Source organism: Aotus nancymaae, unplaced genomic scaffold (assembly GCF_030222135.1).
Source record: "Aotus nancymaae isolate 86718 unplaced genomic scaffold, 86718_ANA_hifiasm-v0.15.2.pri h1tg000008l, whole genome shotgun sequence".
Lineage (NCBI taxonomy): Eukaryota > Metazoa > Chordata > Mammalia > Primates > Aotidae > Aotus > Aotus nancymaae.
In genome coordinates, this window is record NW_026988419.1 from 43,633,808 (window position 1) to 43,649,927 (window position 16,120).

A 16,120-nucleotide genomic window follows, 5' to 3' on the forward strand; every position below is an offset into this window, starting at 1 on the left:
AATAAAAAAGAATTCTTACCTTGATGTTGTTTTCTTTTTGAAAAAATAAACAGACAAATAAAAGTCCCGTACTGCAGCAACATATACTCCCTGGTATTTCAAAGAGAAGATAAACATTCACAAATATAGTCAACACTCCTTAAAAAGAAACATCCCCTCCCAACAAAAGTTAACAGTAACTTTGTTCAGCTGATAAGAGTATATTAATATAAAACGATATATTCTACTTTGGCTGTAGAAAGAATAATCATACTACTAAAACAATGATAGAAAATTAAAAGATGAACTTAGGTCCTAAATCCTAAAACTAGACTCTCAAGCTTAAAGTGCAATGATTTAATTTTTTTTTCCATTAGGAATAATTTATATATACCAAAATGCAATGTTTGACATACATGTATATCTACATAACTACTGCGACAATCAGGATCTAGAAAATTTTCTTCCTCAGAAATGCCCTCTTCTTCCTCTCTACAGTCATTCCTCAATGTCCCCATCCTCACCCATCTGTTTAGATCACCACAGCTTATTTCTCTGCTTGCTATAGAACTTCATGTAAATAAAATGGTAAAATATACACTATTTTGTGCTTGGCCTCTGTGGCTCAACATCATCCATCATCTTTTTGAATTTCATCCATGTTCTCATGTGTGTCATTAGCTCCTTTTTAATGCTGAGCAGCATCCCATATTCAACAAATATGAATACATATCGTATTTGTTTATTCTCTTGCTGATGAATATTTGGGTTATTTACATTTTGGAGCTACTATGAATAATCATTCTTGTACACATCATTTTGTGTTAATGTTTTCATTTCTATGTAGGAACGGAATTGCTGGGTAAATATATTTAACTTTGCTCTATATTCTGTCAACATTACCTATTCTAGTGGATGTTAAGGTGGTATGTTGCTATGGCTTTAATTTGTATTTAATTGATGACTAACAACACTGAAGAACGCTGACATTAATGATGTTAAAAAATTTTACTCTGAGAAATGAACTTTTTTCAGAATAATGCCAAAATAATGCTACAAAACTAAAGGCTAAAGAAATATGCCCCTACAGTCATGTCCAGGGCTTTTCATAGCATTTGATTTTAAAAGAGTAAAGTAACTGTTAACAGGGAATGGCTAAATAAATCACAATATAAACATCAGTTATTATTTATGGAAAACATGTTAGTATACACACATGCTGCAATGTTAAGTGAAAAAAAGATAAAAAGACTTCTGATCTTAATTCTTTTTGGGAAAAGTTATTTTATGAATGTTAAGAAAAAAACCTAGAAACGGATTCTTCAATTATCACTAGTGAGATTATAGGTTTTATTTCCTCATTATATTTTTCCGTAACTTCCAAATTTTCTATAATGGGCATGTTATTTATGAACAGAGAGGCCATATTTTCTAAAGATATATAGTCTAAGAGAGTTTACAAAGGCAATAGGACAGAATACACAAAAGTAAGGATGATCCCAAAAAATCTATTACCATAAATACATGCTAAAGCAATGAAGAGACTTCTTAGTTACTAATAAAAATAAAATAATTCAAGGGAATATAAAATCACTGTAACATAAAATGCCCAGAAGAGACACTACAGGAAAGAAATTTTAGGTACAAAACAGAAAACCAACAAAACAAAATTTACCTCATTTCCAAAGGCAATGCACTTGGGTGACTGGTTTATGTAATCCAAAACAATGGACAGCTCCTTGGCTTCTACTTCCTGGCTTGATGATTTTGGCAGTTTCACTGAAACCAGCTGAAATATATCTAGCCAAAGGAAGCTATATTAATATAAAGCTTCTCTAAAGACAGCGAACATGTGCATTTATTCATATGAATTTTTTTTTTTTTGACACAAATTCTCATTCTGTCGCCCAGGCTGGAGTGCAGTGGCGTGGTCTTGGCTCACTGCAACCTCTGCCGCCCAGGTTCAAGTGATTCTCCTGACTCAGCCTCCCGACTAGCTGGGACTTCAGGCATGTGCCACCAAACCTGGTTCATTTTTGTATTTTTAGTAGAGATGGGGTTGGCCAGGCTGGTCTCAAACTCCTGACCTGAAGTATCTGCCCACCTTGCCTCCCAAAGTACTGCAATTACAGTCGTGAGCCACCATGCCTACCCTGTGAAACTCCTAATCAGTACTCTAGAATTTATTCAATGCCAAAATAATAATTCTAGGCTAATCTTGAACAAAACATAATTTAAGGTTAGACTCTTTGTTTGAATTAATGAGTTTTAGTGGACGTCTAATGCCATAAATCATGTACATAAACGCCCCAAATATATAGAACTAGAAATCACCTTGTGTCTTACTGGTGCGTTTTACATTCCAAAGTACTAAGTTGAATGTTAAAATGGAAAAGGAATATGACTGTTGGTGAAGTAAGTAGCCAAAAGCAATAAACCATCTGAGAGTTTTCAGAAATACCATCTATGATGGGTCTGCCATAATATTTACAGGATAAAATCTCCTTTTCTGTAATATTGGCATATTATTCTCTTATATCCCTTTAAAAAATATCTCCTTAAGGTATTTTTTTTTACTCAGAGTAAAAGCAAAAGTCCTTCCAATATCCTATAATGCTACATATAATCTATTCTCCACTGGCTCACTCCCACCTGTCTCCCTTCTCCAATATAGCTGCACAGCCCTTATTCCTCTTATTTAATATTTACTCCTCCAATGTTGCCCATTTCCCTCCCCTGCTTTATTTTTCTATAGACCACCTTTCATCTTACTGTGTCATATAACTGATCCAGTCAGTTTACTATTGGGACTTATTGTGTGTTTTGTTTTGTGCAACCATACCAGCATCTAGCACATGGTGGGTGCTTAATTAGGTGTGGAATGACTATATGACGCTTAGCCAAGAAATAATACCATCAAAAATAACATGTAAATAAAAGGCTAATTTGTTTTTAAATTAGAGAAGTAACTGCAACATGATTTATTCAGTTTTCTATCAGAGACTCTGGTTTTGGGCTGCGGAACATGAACAACACAAAAAGGTACACATACATATATAATATATGTTTTTGTATTTGAGTATGAGAGGCCAGTGGTGCAGTAAGCAAGGCAGCTAGCACAGGGGAACTTTTCAAGCCTGACTGACATTTATGTAGCAGCAATCCAGATTTTCATATGCTGGGTGCCCATTATATGCCAAGTACTGAAGACTAATAATAGATCTCCTTATGAGAAGAATTTAGATTACAACGCAAGATCTTTACTTTAGATCAGTAGTTTTCCACCCTGTCTTGCATATTAGACACAACTGGGAAACTTTTTTAGTAAACAACTAGGCCCCAGCATATAGAATCTTATTACTTAAGTTCTTTGCATGATTCCTATGTGTACTTGGTGTTTAGAATCATGGATAAAAAGTTTTGCTACAGCTACTGGTAACTACTTTTCCAACTGAGGAATCAGGGAGTGAGTATAGGAGGTTGTTACCAAACATGAGCGATGAGAAGAATCATCTGGGATGATATTAAAAACGCAAATTCCTAAAGTACATCCCAAACCTAGTGATCAACTGCCAGTGAGGAAGAATAGGAATCTGAATTTTTCGTACATATGTGAACCGTTACCAAGAATCTACATATTCAACAAACAAAACCGAAATTAAACATTAAAAAGACTGCTATGTTTGAAGTAGTCATCTGGCAAGATGACTTAATTATTTTTAAGAACGTTGCCACCTCTAGAACATTTTTTGAAATGTCCTTTGGAGGTGGTTTAGTGATCCTCCCACCTCAGCCTCTGAGTGGCTAGGACTATAGCCACCATGTCTAACTTATTTTTCTTTTTAGAGACAGGGTTGTAGTATATGTTGCCTAGGCTGGTCTCAAACTCTTGACCTTAAGCATTCCGCCTACCTTGGGCTCCCAAAGCACTGGGATTACAGGTGTGAGCCACCATGCCCGGCCCCACTAACCATCTTAAAGCTGCTTCGGATTCTTCATTCTGAACAGAACTATATTTCATGGAGGATACCACAGAGTATGGTGGCATTCTTGAATTTGGGGATCAGAAAATTTCTTTAGATGTGTCCTCATGTCACTGTTCTGTTTTATTAAATTCTATGATAAAGGACAATTATGTCATCACTGACAATATTCCAGAAATTCCTACAATGCTGATGCACAGCAGTTTCAATGGACCAATGTTTCAAAGTCAGTGAAAACGTAATTAATAACTTAGTCACACTATTATTCTTAATACCAACCAATTTTCTTTGCCATTTCCTACCCTGACTCAAGAGAGTAAGAAGTGTTCAACGATGGATAAAATGATAGTGATGCTGAAGAAAAACAGATTTAAGTTCAGTAGGAAAACAAATTCTATCCACCTTTGCAAAGCAGATTTAAAATTTGAGCTTTGCAGTCTATTATTACAACCACATATAAAATAATCCTTCCCCCACTGCATATTTCAGAACTCATACAAAGCCTCTCCTAATAAACACAATAATGACAAAAGCAATTTAAATGCCCACTCTAAAAACTGTTAGCTTTAGATTAAAACCAAATGTTATATTTTGAGGAATTGTAAAATGTAAAGGCCACTCAATGCCATATATAGTAAGTAATTATACTATACCTGGTTTTTCTTTATTTACTGTAACAAAGACAGAATCCTCAGCTTGGGCAACAGTAAACAGGGCATGAAGTTTACATCCAACTATGAAAGTCTGAAAAATAAAGAGCACCATAGTGTTTACTGACTGTTCCCTCCAGTAGAACATAAGATCCATTAGGGCAGGGATTTTTATCTATTTTGCTCATTGCTGTATTCCCAACATAAGGAGAGTACCTGGCCTACAGAAGACAACTGCTTTGTATTTGTTAAATACCCTCTCAAGTTTCCTATATACAGATCTGACTCTTTTTAATGGCTGTATGGTATTGTATTGAATGAATATATCATAATTTTAACTGATATCAAGGTCATATTTAACTTTTTTCCTGCCGTAAACAATGTTTTAAGGACTACATGTACAGGCCATTATTTTAACAAGAGATTGTTAGAGGTTAGACTGCTGGAGCAAAACGTGTTTACTAATTTTAGTTTTAACTCTCATTGTGTACAAAGTACCTGTTTCTCTATACTTTACCTATCACTAGACTTTTTTCAATCTACAATTTGGCTAAACTTACAGGGTAAATACTATGTCATTTGTTTTAATTTCTGTTTCTTTATTAATGAGTTTAAACATCTCTTCATATTTATTGGCTACTTGTATTTCTTTTTCTTTGAATTTACGTATTCCTACTTTATGCCAATTTCTCCTACAAGGCTATTAGTTTTTCCTTATTGGTTTTTGGGAATATTTTTGTATATTTGGAATAATATTTTCTGTAAATATTTTCTCCCAGCTTTAACTTGTCTTTTTGTAAGTGGAAAATTTTTATGTAGTCAATTTTTTTTTGATGTTATTCTGTAACTTGTTTAGGAAATTGATTTAAATGTTTGTAACAGTACATCTACCATTATATTACATTGCCTTTTATTTTCACATAAGGAAAAATAAAGATTAATCCACATACCTTTATTAAGATGCCATCTATATAGTCCCACAGTTTAATTGTGCCATCAAGGGAACAAGAATACAGCTAAAAGGGTAAAACAGTACAAAATTGATTTAAAAAAAGGAAATTCATCAAGATACCAAATGAATAATGCTGATCAGGGGCATTTTCTATTCATTAATTCACTGTTAACCTTAAAGAGGTAGAGTCATTTACATTGCTTCTGTGAAGCAATCTTTTCATAGCTCTCTGCAAGAAGCAGATCCATCCATTTCAAGTTTCAAGTAAAAGAGAGAGGAAAAAAGTCAACCTTCTATCTTGAAGAGTGAGATGGTAAGGTTGTGAATGAGATACGAAAAGCACCTAGGTACAGTGGGTCCCACCTATAATCTCAGCACTTTGGGAGGCTCAGGTAGCTGTATCACTTGAGGCCAGGAGTTCGAGACCAGCCTGGCCAATATGGTGAAACTCCATCTCTAGTGAAAACACAAAAATTAGCTAGGTGTGGTGGCACATCCTGTAATCCCAGCTACTTGGGAAGCTGAGGGTACAGTGAGCTGAGATCACATTGCTATACTCCAGCCTGGGCAGCAGAGTGAGACTCAAACAAAAAAAAGTACTTAAGAGCTTGCTGCTCTTTCTGCCAGAACTTAGTTTTATTAGCCAAACTCCTTCCACCTTATCAGTGTTAAAAGAGTGCCTCTCAAGTGATTAAGAATATTCTGCGTAAAAAAAATTTCTTCCAATTCGTAAAGGACCAATACTTTCATAAAATACAATAGAAATTACAATGTGCTAGGATGCTGTGGCAATGTCAAAGTGTTTTGTGACACTCACTTTCTGTACTGTCATATAGAATGGTAACTAATGGTTTAGGACACTGGACTGTGGACCATACTTTGGTAGTACCAGAAGACCTTAGTAACACATAGCTTTATGTTTGTCCTAATGCACTTAGTTTTATTAAGTTTCTGCTAGATTTTTTGTTGTCGTCGTTACAGGAAAATACTTTGCTTATAATGTTTACAAAGAATTTTAATATTTTTAAAGAAAGTGGCAATTTTAGGATTTCTGCACATAGAGACATAGAGAAGAGAAATTTTAAAATGTTGGAGTAAAACCATATTATCTATCCATGTCAAAAAATTATACTAACTAGGAAATTTATATCCCAATGACTGTATATAAGAATCATAAATAAGGACTAGTAAAATGTAACAAGTGAAAACATAATAACTGTCAAAACAATGGTTAATACACAAATACTGTAACTTCTAAGTCCAGAATTGCTGCCCCCACACCTCAACCAAATCTACTGAAAGTTATAAAATCTGATTTTATTTTAACTTTCAGTCAACCTGAAACAAAGCTTTTATGCAATGTGTATACTTTTTTTTTTGGCTATAAAATTTAGTATATGGGCTTCACAAATTTCAATTTTAACAAAATATTTTTGCTATTAAAAACATTCAAATGCTACACACAGTGATAAACTTTTGTCAAACCCTCAGAGGACAGCAAGGATAAAATATGTACTTGGATCCTGCAGAAAAGTTACTTAACTTTGATTTTTAGGAGTAGCTCATTTAATTTTGGAAAGAAAAGATTGGTGCTACTTTAGTTCCTTTGGAATAAGAGTGAAAGGTAATGCAAATTCACTTAATAACTTCCAAGTTGGCTGTGACTAATCCAGAAAAATGGAATTTGATTAAAAATGAGAACAAAAACAAAATATTGTTGAGATAAAATTTTAGTAGATTTGCTAAAATTTAGGAACAGAATTAAAATGACCATTTCATAATTCTTGAATACTGAGAAACAAGGGCTACTTTATTAGGGAAGTGGCAAAGTCTGGACTAAATTAAATTCCCAAATTTGTCTTGAAACTAACTGGTTGACCAACTCACCAAAGAAATGTTCTCATCTAGACACTGGTCTTAAGACTAGGCAACATCTAGAGTAAGCCAGAGCCTCACTTCTAAAGGAACAGATCTACCAAATCAATACCTCCTGGCCAACACTTTTCAAAATGTGTCCCAGAAACCAAATGGTTCACAAGTCAAATAAGTTTGAGAAAAACCAAATACTGCATACCCCTTTTGGATATTTGCAATACATGTAAGGGGACCTAAGAAGACCTACAATCAAGAAATAGATTTAACTGTGCCTAGCCCTGAATTTCAGAAACTCATACAGCCAAGAACATCCTTCTCAAGTAACACCTATTAGCATTCCGTGGAACAAATGGTTCATAGAATAGACTATGGGCAATGTAGTTTAGTAAGTGAAAAATACCCTATACCTGAAGATAAACAAATATTTTACTTATAACCTGGAAGGTTTCCCTCAAATTTTTCTGTCAAGAACAAAACCACTCTTAACGATTCAGCTATAAACTGTTTGACACCTGTAGATGGTTGTTGGGGTTGAGTTGAATTCCAGTCACCAGATTTCTGTGCCCATGCAGTATGTGTACACACTCTTCTGTAGCTGTGCTGTAAACTTTAACAAAGTCTCCAGAGACACAGAAGATATACCTGGAAAAAAAAGAAAGAAAAGCAAGTTTCACATACTGTTATTAGTCTGTTTTCATGCTGCTGAAAAAAGATAAAACCGAGACTGGGTAATTCATAACAGAAGGAGGTTTAATGGAGTTACAGTTCCATGTGGCTGGGGAGGCTTCACATTCATGGCAGAAGATGAAAGGTGAGTCTTACATGGTGGAAGGCAAAAAGAAAACTTGTGCGGGGAGCTCACCTTTATAAATCTATGAGCTTTCATGAGACTCATTCACTACCACAAGAGCAGAATGGGTGAAACTGCCCCCATGATTAGTTATCTCCAACTGAGTCCCCCCCAACAACACATGGAAATTATGGGAGCTACAATTCAAGATGAGGTTTGGGTGGGGACACAGCCAAATCATATCACATACTCAATAGTAGTACGATCTTTTTATTGTCCATGATAAAAATGCAACAGAGGTTTTTTTCAGTATAGTTTAAGAATTGAATATTCAAATTTGTGTGCCTTTTGTCTATGGGGACATCTACGACCAATCAGTTCACTAACTCAGAAGAGATTAATGATGCCAATGTCATATCTCTTGCCTGTTGGCAGACAAAGGCTTTAAATGAAATTATCCTGCAAAGACAGCCAACTTAATAACCAAGTTGCCTGCTCATTAAATGGTGCAGACACTGTGCTAGTCACTATCAACTATTACTCTTCAATAGTACTGCCAACAGGAGTGTCTTTCCATGTCCCCAACATCTCCATGGTTCACTAGCAACACTGGCTTACAAATGCCAAGTCAAAGTTCTGCTCCAGTTGGTGAGGTCTAGGCCTCTTGTACAGAAAAATACAAAGACTTTATTCCATTTTTTTTCTTGTTGCTGAAAGGCTGGCTTTGCTTTGTCTTTCTGGATTTCTTTCATGTAGTAGTGGCTACTAAATTACAAAAGGTGGTTAAGTTGGGGCATTATTTGACTGTTTTCATGATATTATCACGGAACAAGGCTCAGAAATATAAATCTTGTATCTTCCAAGTAAAAATGTTTGCTCTGTGCCCATTATATCTACAGTAGTATTCTCTTATTTATGGTTTCATTTTCCCTGGCTTTATATACCTACAGTTATAATTCATAAGTTTAAAACTGTATGCCATTCTCAGTATAGTGATTAATCCTCTTGTCCCACCTGAGACATGAATCATTCCTTTTTCCAGCTTTCTTTGCTGTAGACAAACCCACCCATTAGTCGCTTAGAAACTGTCTAGGTTATCCTATCCACTATTGCTGTACTGCAGTACTTATGTTCAAGTAACCCTTATTTTACTTAAAAATAGCCCCAAAGTGTAAGAGTAGTGATACTGACATATTGTTATAATTGTTCTATTTTATTAGTTATTATGTTAATCTCTGTGCTTAATTTATAACTTAAACTTTATCATATGTAGGTATGTATAGGAAAAAATATAGTATATATAGGGTTTGGTACTATCTGTGTTTCTAGGAATCCACTGGGGGTCCTGGAACATATCCCTTGTGGACAAAGGAGGGCTACTGTATTACAACACACTAAGAGTACATCTGTTGCAAACTGAGGCCACTACTATCCTGTTTTATCAGTTCTAAGATACTTGATTTTTACATGTTCATCTCTTTGAAATTAGGATGCATCTTATAATCAATGGAATCTTTTAAGTGCTATCATTCATGAGGCATGGTTGTACGAAATGGTATAAGATCAAGAATGTATGAGCAACAAAGCATTTGAGATATACAGCCTCCCTCTTCTCAATTCCCATGAGTACTTCAGTTCAGAGGCTTAACATCTGCAGCCTGGACCACTCTTGAGGGCTTTCTACAGTCTCCAGGTGCAGTCCTTCAATACAGCTTTCACACTCACACCAGACTAATTTTGCAAATTTGACCATATCACTTCCACAGATGAAATTAAGTTAAAATCCTTCAATGTTTTCCCTCTGCCTTTAGGAAATGATCCAAATTCCTGGTAGTCTGATACTAGTCTAACTTGAACTACTTTTTCACTTAACACTGTGCTCTATTAAAGTAGTTCACAACTCCAACAATTTCTCCCATCCCCCTAGATACACCCTATCAGTATCAAGAGGTCCTTTAGACATGGCTTCCTTGAGACCATAGTGGGTAGGTGGCTACTGTTGGCCCAGAAATGTTCCCTAATTGATTCTGATAAGCTTCCTCAGAAAAAAGGAATTTTCTCTCTTCTTATTTTTCAGCAAAGAACAGTGGCTTCATTACTTAAATGCAACCCCTCAAAGTCAAATTTCTCTCCATGATTATGCACTTTCTCCTATCTACATAGAACATGTTTTTTTTTTTTTAAGTTTTAAAGTAACTTTATTTACTTTTGTGGAGGTCAAGTGCTATGTTGTTCCCATTAAATGCAATATTTACTCAAATTATTTCAATACAATATGAAATATATATTATCATTTCCAATTTGCAGATGAGAAATTCTAGGCTGAAACATTAAATCACTGACTCAAACTCATACAGTTGGTCAGGTACAAAGCTTGCCTTAAGTTTTCTTGACATTTTAATAAACACAGTAGCAGTAGACGTATGTCACTATAAGTAAATAAACATATACCTAGTCAGATTTTTCAAAAATTTTTACTTAAAGGGGAATACAACCAGAGTATTTGTTTTACAGTGCTTTTTTTTTTTTTTTTAAATTATACTTTAAGTTCTGGGGTACCTGTGCAGAACGTGCCGGTTTGTTACATAGGTATACACGTGCCATGGTGGTTTGTGCATCCACCCACCAGGCATCTACATTAGGTATTTCTCCTAATGTTATCCCTCCCCAATGCTCCCACTCCCTCTATTCCTTCCCTACCCCTCCAACCCCCACAACTGGCCCCAGTGTGTGATGTTCCCTTCCCTGTGTCCGTGTGTTCTCATTATTCAATACTCAGTTATGAGTGAGAACATGTGGATAGAACACGATTTTCTAACTTCTTTTTTTTTTAATTTCTAAAGAGTAAGCTTTTTATTTTTTAACTTTTAATTTTGAAATAATTTTAGATTTACAGAAGAATTAAAGTTCCTGTATACATGTCACCTAGTTTCCACTAATGTTAGCACTTTACATAAGCACAGCACATTAGTCAAAACTAAGATATTAACACTGGTACATGACTATTAACTATATAATTTATTTGGAGTTCTTCACTTTTTCCATTAATGTCTTTTTTATGTTAATAGAACCCAATCCAGCATACCACATAAGTTATCACATCTTAGAACCTTCCAATCAGTGACAGGTCTTTCCTATTTCTTAGGACTCTGACTACTGCTTTAAGATTCAGCTCAGAATTTTCTCCCGGAAGCCCTTCCTCATCTTCTCATTCTAGATCAGCACCAGTCCTAATGTGCTTCTACACAACGGTGGGCTTAGCTCCATCACAGAACTTACCATAACGCATTAAGACTGTCTGTGTACTATGTTTCTCCTCTACTATACTGCGAGTTCTTTGAAGTGAGACAATGTTTTCACTTACTATAAACAATAATAGTAAGTCAAACACAAATGGATTCAAATGCCAGCTTTATCATGTATTAGCTGAATGATGTTAGAGAATTTACTTAACCTCTTTAAACTTCATATTTCCACTTACAATTACCCACTGTAAAATGCAAATAACACTTTCTCATAAAGTTTAAGTGAAACAATGTAGCATACACAGTAAGCACTCACTAAATAGGGATAATACCTTAACCTTGTAGACTGGAAGGTGTGTAATGCACCCAACCACAACACCTGTCGCATAGGATTCATCTTTGTTGAGAAAGTGAAGAAGTAAGAAATTAGGGATGTTCCAAGCCGGAACCAGGATTTAAACTAGGCTCTGAAGGATGTACGATTTAAGTGGTAGGAAGAAAAAACAGCAACATAAGTAAAAGCATGGAAATAGCATGATTATGTACAAGACACAGAGAATGTACTTATCTGACAAGCAAAGTATGTATAATGGGTAGTATCAGGAAACAGTTGGGTAAGAAGACTTGAGCTGTATCAGGTAAGGGACTGAAAGCCACATAGAAGAACTACAGTTAAGGAGGCAACAAAAAACTGTTACAGAGTTCTGAGCAAGAGTAGGAATAAGAGTTAGAGTAATAATGTTATAACAGTAACAACTTAGGAAAATTGTTACAGCGGCAATACTCAGAGTGATCTGCAAGGGAAAAATACTGAGTTTGCGACACTAGCTTGTGGGCAATTTAGGAATGTGAAAGGCAAGGATGACCCATTGTTTCAGTTTTCTCTCACCTAGCAACCCCAATGCAATAATTCATAGCACTATATAACTGGGGGATGCAGCGGACTGGGATGCAAATGGAACTGGACTGAGAGTCAGTAATATCTAATGTGAGAACACCAGAAACTTTCATGTAATACCCACTTGCCCCTCACAACAAACCACTAAAGTAGTCAGAACAGAGTTTTTGTTCTACTTTCAAGAGGAGGCTGCCAAAATTCCACAAGTCCGTCATTTTACTATTTTGGCTTTCTTAATAAGCATTTTGAGGTAAAATACAAAATTGCCTATTCCTCTTTGTATAAGGCAGCCAATTCCTTATAGTACCTTGTAGATTATCTTCAAATCTTTGCTGAGTTCATTATAATCCTGTTCATTTGTTAGAGAACTGGTTTTAAGTATTAGCTTATATATAGACGATGACAAAAAGAAAAAAAACTCTACATTTTGACCAAGTTCCCCAAATTTCAGTCCTGAATTTCTGCCTACTACTAGCTATATCCACCTGGTTGTTTTACAGGTACCTTAGAGTTAACAGACCCGGAACTGAACTCTATCTCCCCATTAACACTGACTGTGAAATCACTCTAAAACCCTGTCTCTCTTCTCCATGTTCAATATTTCCTTAGTTTGGGCAAAAGTGATTTCCTGCTTGAATGCCTGCACTGGGCTTCTAACCCCTGGTTTCTATTCTTCCAGAGTCTTTTCCTGCCATCTCTTATACCCGATGCTGTAATACACTGACTCGATACCCCCAGTTTTCAAGGCCCCCAGATTTCAAGCTTGTTTGCCTGGCATTCCATCCCCCAGTATCACTGGTGAGGCAAACTCTTGCCAGTGCTACAAGATCCACTACTGAAGGGAAAATTGACTATGTAACTCCCTCTTCTATGCCATCACTGTACTTTGAGATTACCAGCCTATCCAGCTCTCGTTTCTCTACTCACCAACATGTATCATGGAGTTTTACAGTTTTCAGGTTAACATTATTGAAGAAACACAATCAGATTACAACTGATTACTGCTGTCCCCTTAAAGAATTAAAAAATCATTCTCTCTGATCCAAACAACAACCAACAAATTGCTGCACGTGTCCTTTCCAAATTCATTTCCCAATACCTCCCTTGATATATACCATTCTTACTATACTGTTCTTCTGTTGAACAGGCTGGTAGCTAACAGGACCAGGCTGTTCAACAGAAATCACTTCTTTCTTGCTTACACTGTCCTCCCTACCTGAAATGTCTTCTGTCCATATTCTCCAGTTAAAATATCACCTAGGCCTAGCACAAATGTCATTTGCTCAACAACATTCTCCATCCTTCTTAGTTTGAAGTAATCTCTTCTTATGAACTCCTTCCTACAGGATCACAGTATGCAACACTTGTTACTGAGTATCCCTTTTACTCACTGGACTCTAAGCTCCTTGAAGGTAAGATCAATATTAAAATTATCTTAGTTTTTGTCATTGCAGCATGTTATACATAATACATAGTTGACAAATACTTGAAAAATGAATTGTTGGGCTTAGCAAATGAAACATACAATGGACCTCATTATAATAAATAAGGTGTAGAAACAGTACATTGAGGAAGAAACTGGTTACATGGATATGAGTCCAAAGTGGCAGAGCTTTGACAGCCTCTGTTTCTTCCTTTGATTCACAAGATCAATGTCAACAAAGACTAAGGACTCATTTTTTTTTTTTGGCTTCTAAGGCAATTTATGAATGCTCTTTCAGTCATACATGCATTGCCATCAACAACTAACTGTCATACACTCATATGCAGAATATTGTGGGGTTTGGCCAGGCACAGAGGCTCACAGTAATCGCCGCACGTTGGGAGGTTCAGATAGGCAGATCACTTGAGGCCAGAAGTTCCAGAGCAGCCTGGCCAACAAGGTAAAACCCCCTCTGTACTAAAAATGCAAAAATTCGCTGGGCGTGGCAGCACATGCCTATAAAATCTTGCTACTCGAGAGGCCGAGGCACCAGAATCGCTTGAACCACGGAGGCAGATCAGAGGTTGCAGTGAGCTGAGATCCAGCCTCTGCACTCCAGCCTGTGTGACAGAGTGAGACTCTGTATACCCGCCCCCCTCCAAAAAAAAAAACAAAAACAATATTGTGAGGGCTGCAAACTTTCATAAGATACTACCTCTACTAAGACTCTGTGTGACAGAGTGAGACTCTGTATACCCACCCCCCGCCAAAACAAACAAACAAAAGTATTGTGAGGGCTACAACCTTTCATAAGATACTACCTCTACTCTTATAAGACAGAAAGGGTTTTTTGTTTTTATTACTTGTCACTCTACCTTAAGTGATTTGAAAACCTGACAATACAACAATAATGATTACAGCTACATACACTGAGCCGTTAAATACCTGGCCTTGTCTGTAAGCATTTAATCCTCCCAATAACCATGTGAAATGAACTAAATATTATCCCCGTTTACAGATGATAGCAACTGAGGCAAAGATTAAGAAACGTACAAAGGTTTCATAATGTAAGATTTGGATTCTGAAGCCAGGGAGTGGTTTGGTTTCCAGCTACACTGAGTAAAGAGACCAAGTCTTAGCGTATTTTAATCTCATAAAGAATCTAACATCTGTTTTCATGTAAAGCTCCAAAAAGACTGCCACTATGCTCTATGGTTCAAGGGTGAGGGGTGGGTAGGAAAAGAGGAATACTTTTAGGTTTTAGTCACTCCAAAACATGATTCTGTACGAGAGAGTAGGTACTGCTAAAGTAGTGGCTTATACATCCATCACATCCATGCCCGGACCATTTTCCAGGTGCCCGAGCACCCTCCAGATCCTTGACACGGAGACCTGCCCCAGGGGCTTTCAATCTACCTGCAGGTAAACTGTCCAGGAATCGGGTGGGAGGGAGGAACATTCGAACTTGCAGTACTAACCGGACCTCCGGGTACCCTGGGGATCCCCCACACGCGCGTGCTCTCCGTGAAGCTGATTATCTGCCGGCGGGAGAGTCCGAACGCTACTGACAGTTCCTTCTCCCCGACCCTCGGGAAACTCACGCCCCGCCCCTCAGCCAAGAAAGCGCGGTGCCCCCCATACTTAGAATCCGCAGAGAACACAGCTCTCCTAAAGTTCAATTCGCTGCCACCGCAACGAACCACGCGGATATTCTCCTCCACCATCTTTGCGCAGTCGCAGAATGGCTAATCGCTAGTCCCGCCCTGAACTTCCTATATTCATCCGGCAATAGGGCTGTTCCCAGCCCAAAGAACCCACCCACGGGCCCGTCTAGACCTGAGACTCAATGGTAGGACGCAGCGCCTATGCAGCCATCTTTTGTGTGGGCAAGGTCAAACTAAGACACTTGTAAGAAAAGGCGAAAGGAAAACAGAGACTCAAAGACGATCAGTTTTTATTATATACCTCTACACAATTATTTAATACGGACATATTTCTTTCCGACCTTGTCAACCTGACTCTGGCTTTTTCCGCCAGAAGGGAAAGGTGGCGCACAATGCACCACCTGACCTCCAGTCATCTTCTCCACCCGCCCACAACCCCCGCCCAGGAGGCGTCGCTTTTTTGTGTCTGTGATCCTGGCGCTGCAGGATGACGTAAGCCTCTCGGGTCCCTGCGTTTCTTGGTCGTCGCCGCCTTGAGTTATTGGGTGGAAAGGTAGCATTCTCCTCATGGTACAGCGTTTTTGTTCCTGTCATTAGCCTTTCTCCTGTTCCTGTAAGCATCGCGTAGGTTCCTACAGAATCTCCACAGCTCCTAGGGCCT

General features: G+C 37.2%; 1 protein-coding gene across 1 annotated transcript in view; it reads right to left on the reverse strand.

Annotated features, from left to right (window-relative positions):
- Positions 1 to 15,541, reverse strand: part of WDR75 (WD repeat domain 75) — a 34,369-nt gene extending 18,828 nt beyond the window's left edge. Inside the window, exons 1-6 of the mRNA XM_064373256.1 lie at positions 15,437 to 15,541; positions 7,952 to 8,081; positions 5,563 to 5,628; positions 4,616 to 4,706; positions 1,655 to 1,779; positions 20 to 90 (exon numbers count right to left, since the gene is read on the reverse strand). Of these exons, the coding sequence (XP_064229326.1) occupies positions 20 to 90; positions 1,655 to 1,779; positions 4,616 to 4,706; positions 5,563 to 5,628; positions 7,952 to 8,081; positions 15,437 to 15,519 (566 nt within the window). The 5' untranslated portion in view covers positions 15,520 to 15,541. The remainder of the gene's footprint in view (positions 1 to 19; positions 91 to 1,654; positions 1,780 to 4,615; positions 4,707 to 5,562; positions 5,629 to 7,951; positions 8,082 to 15,436) is intronic.
- Between the last annotated feature and the right edge of the window lie 579 nt (positions 15,542 to 16,120).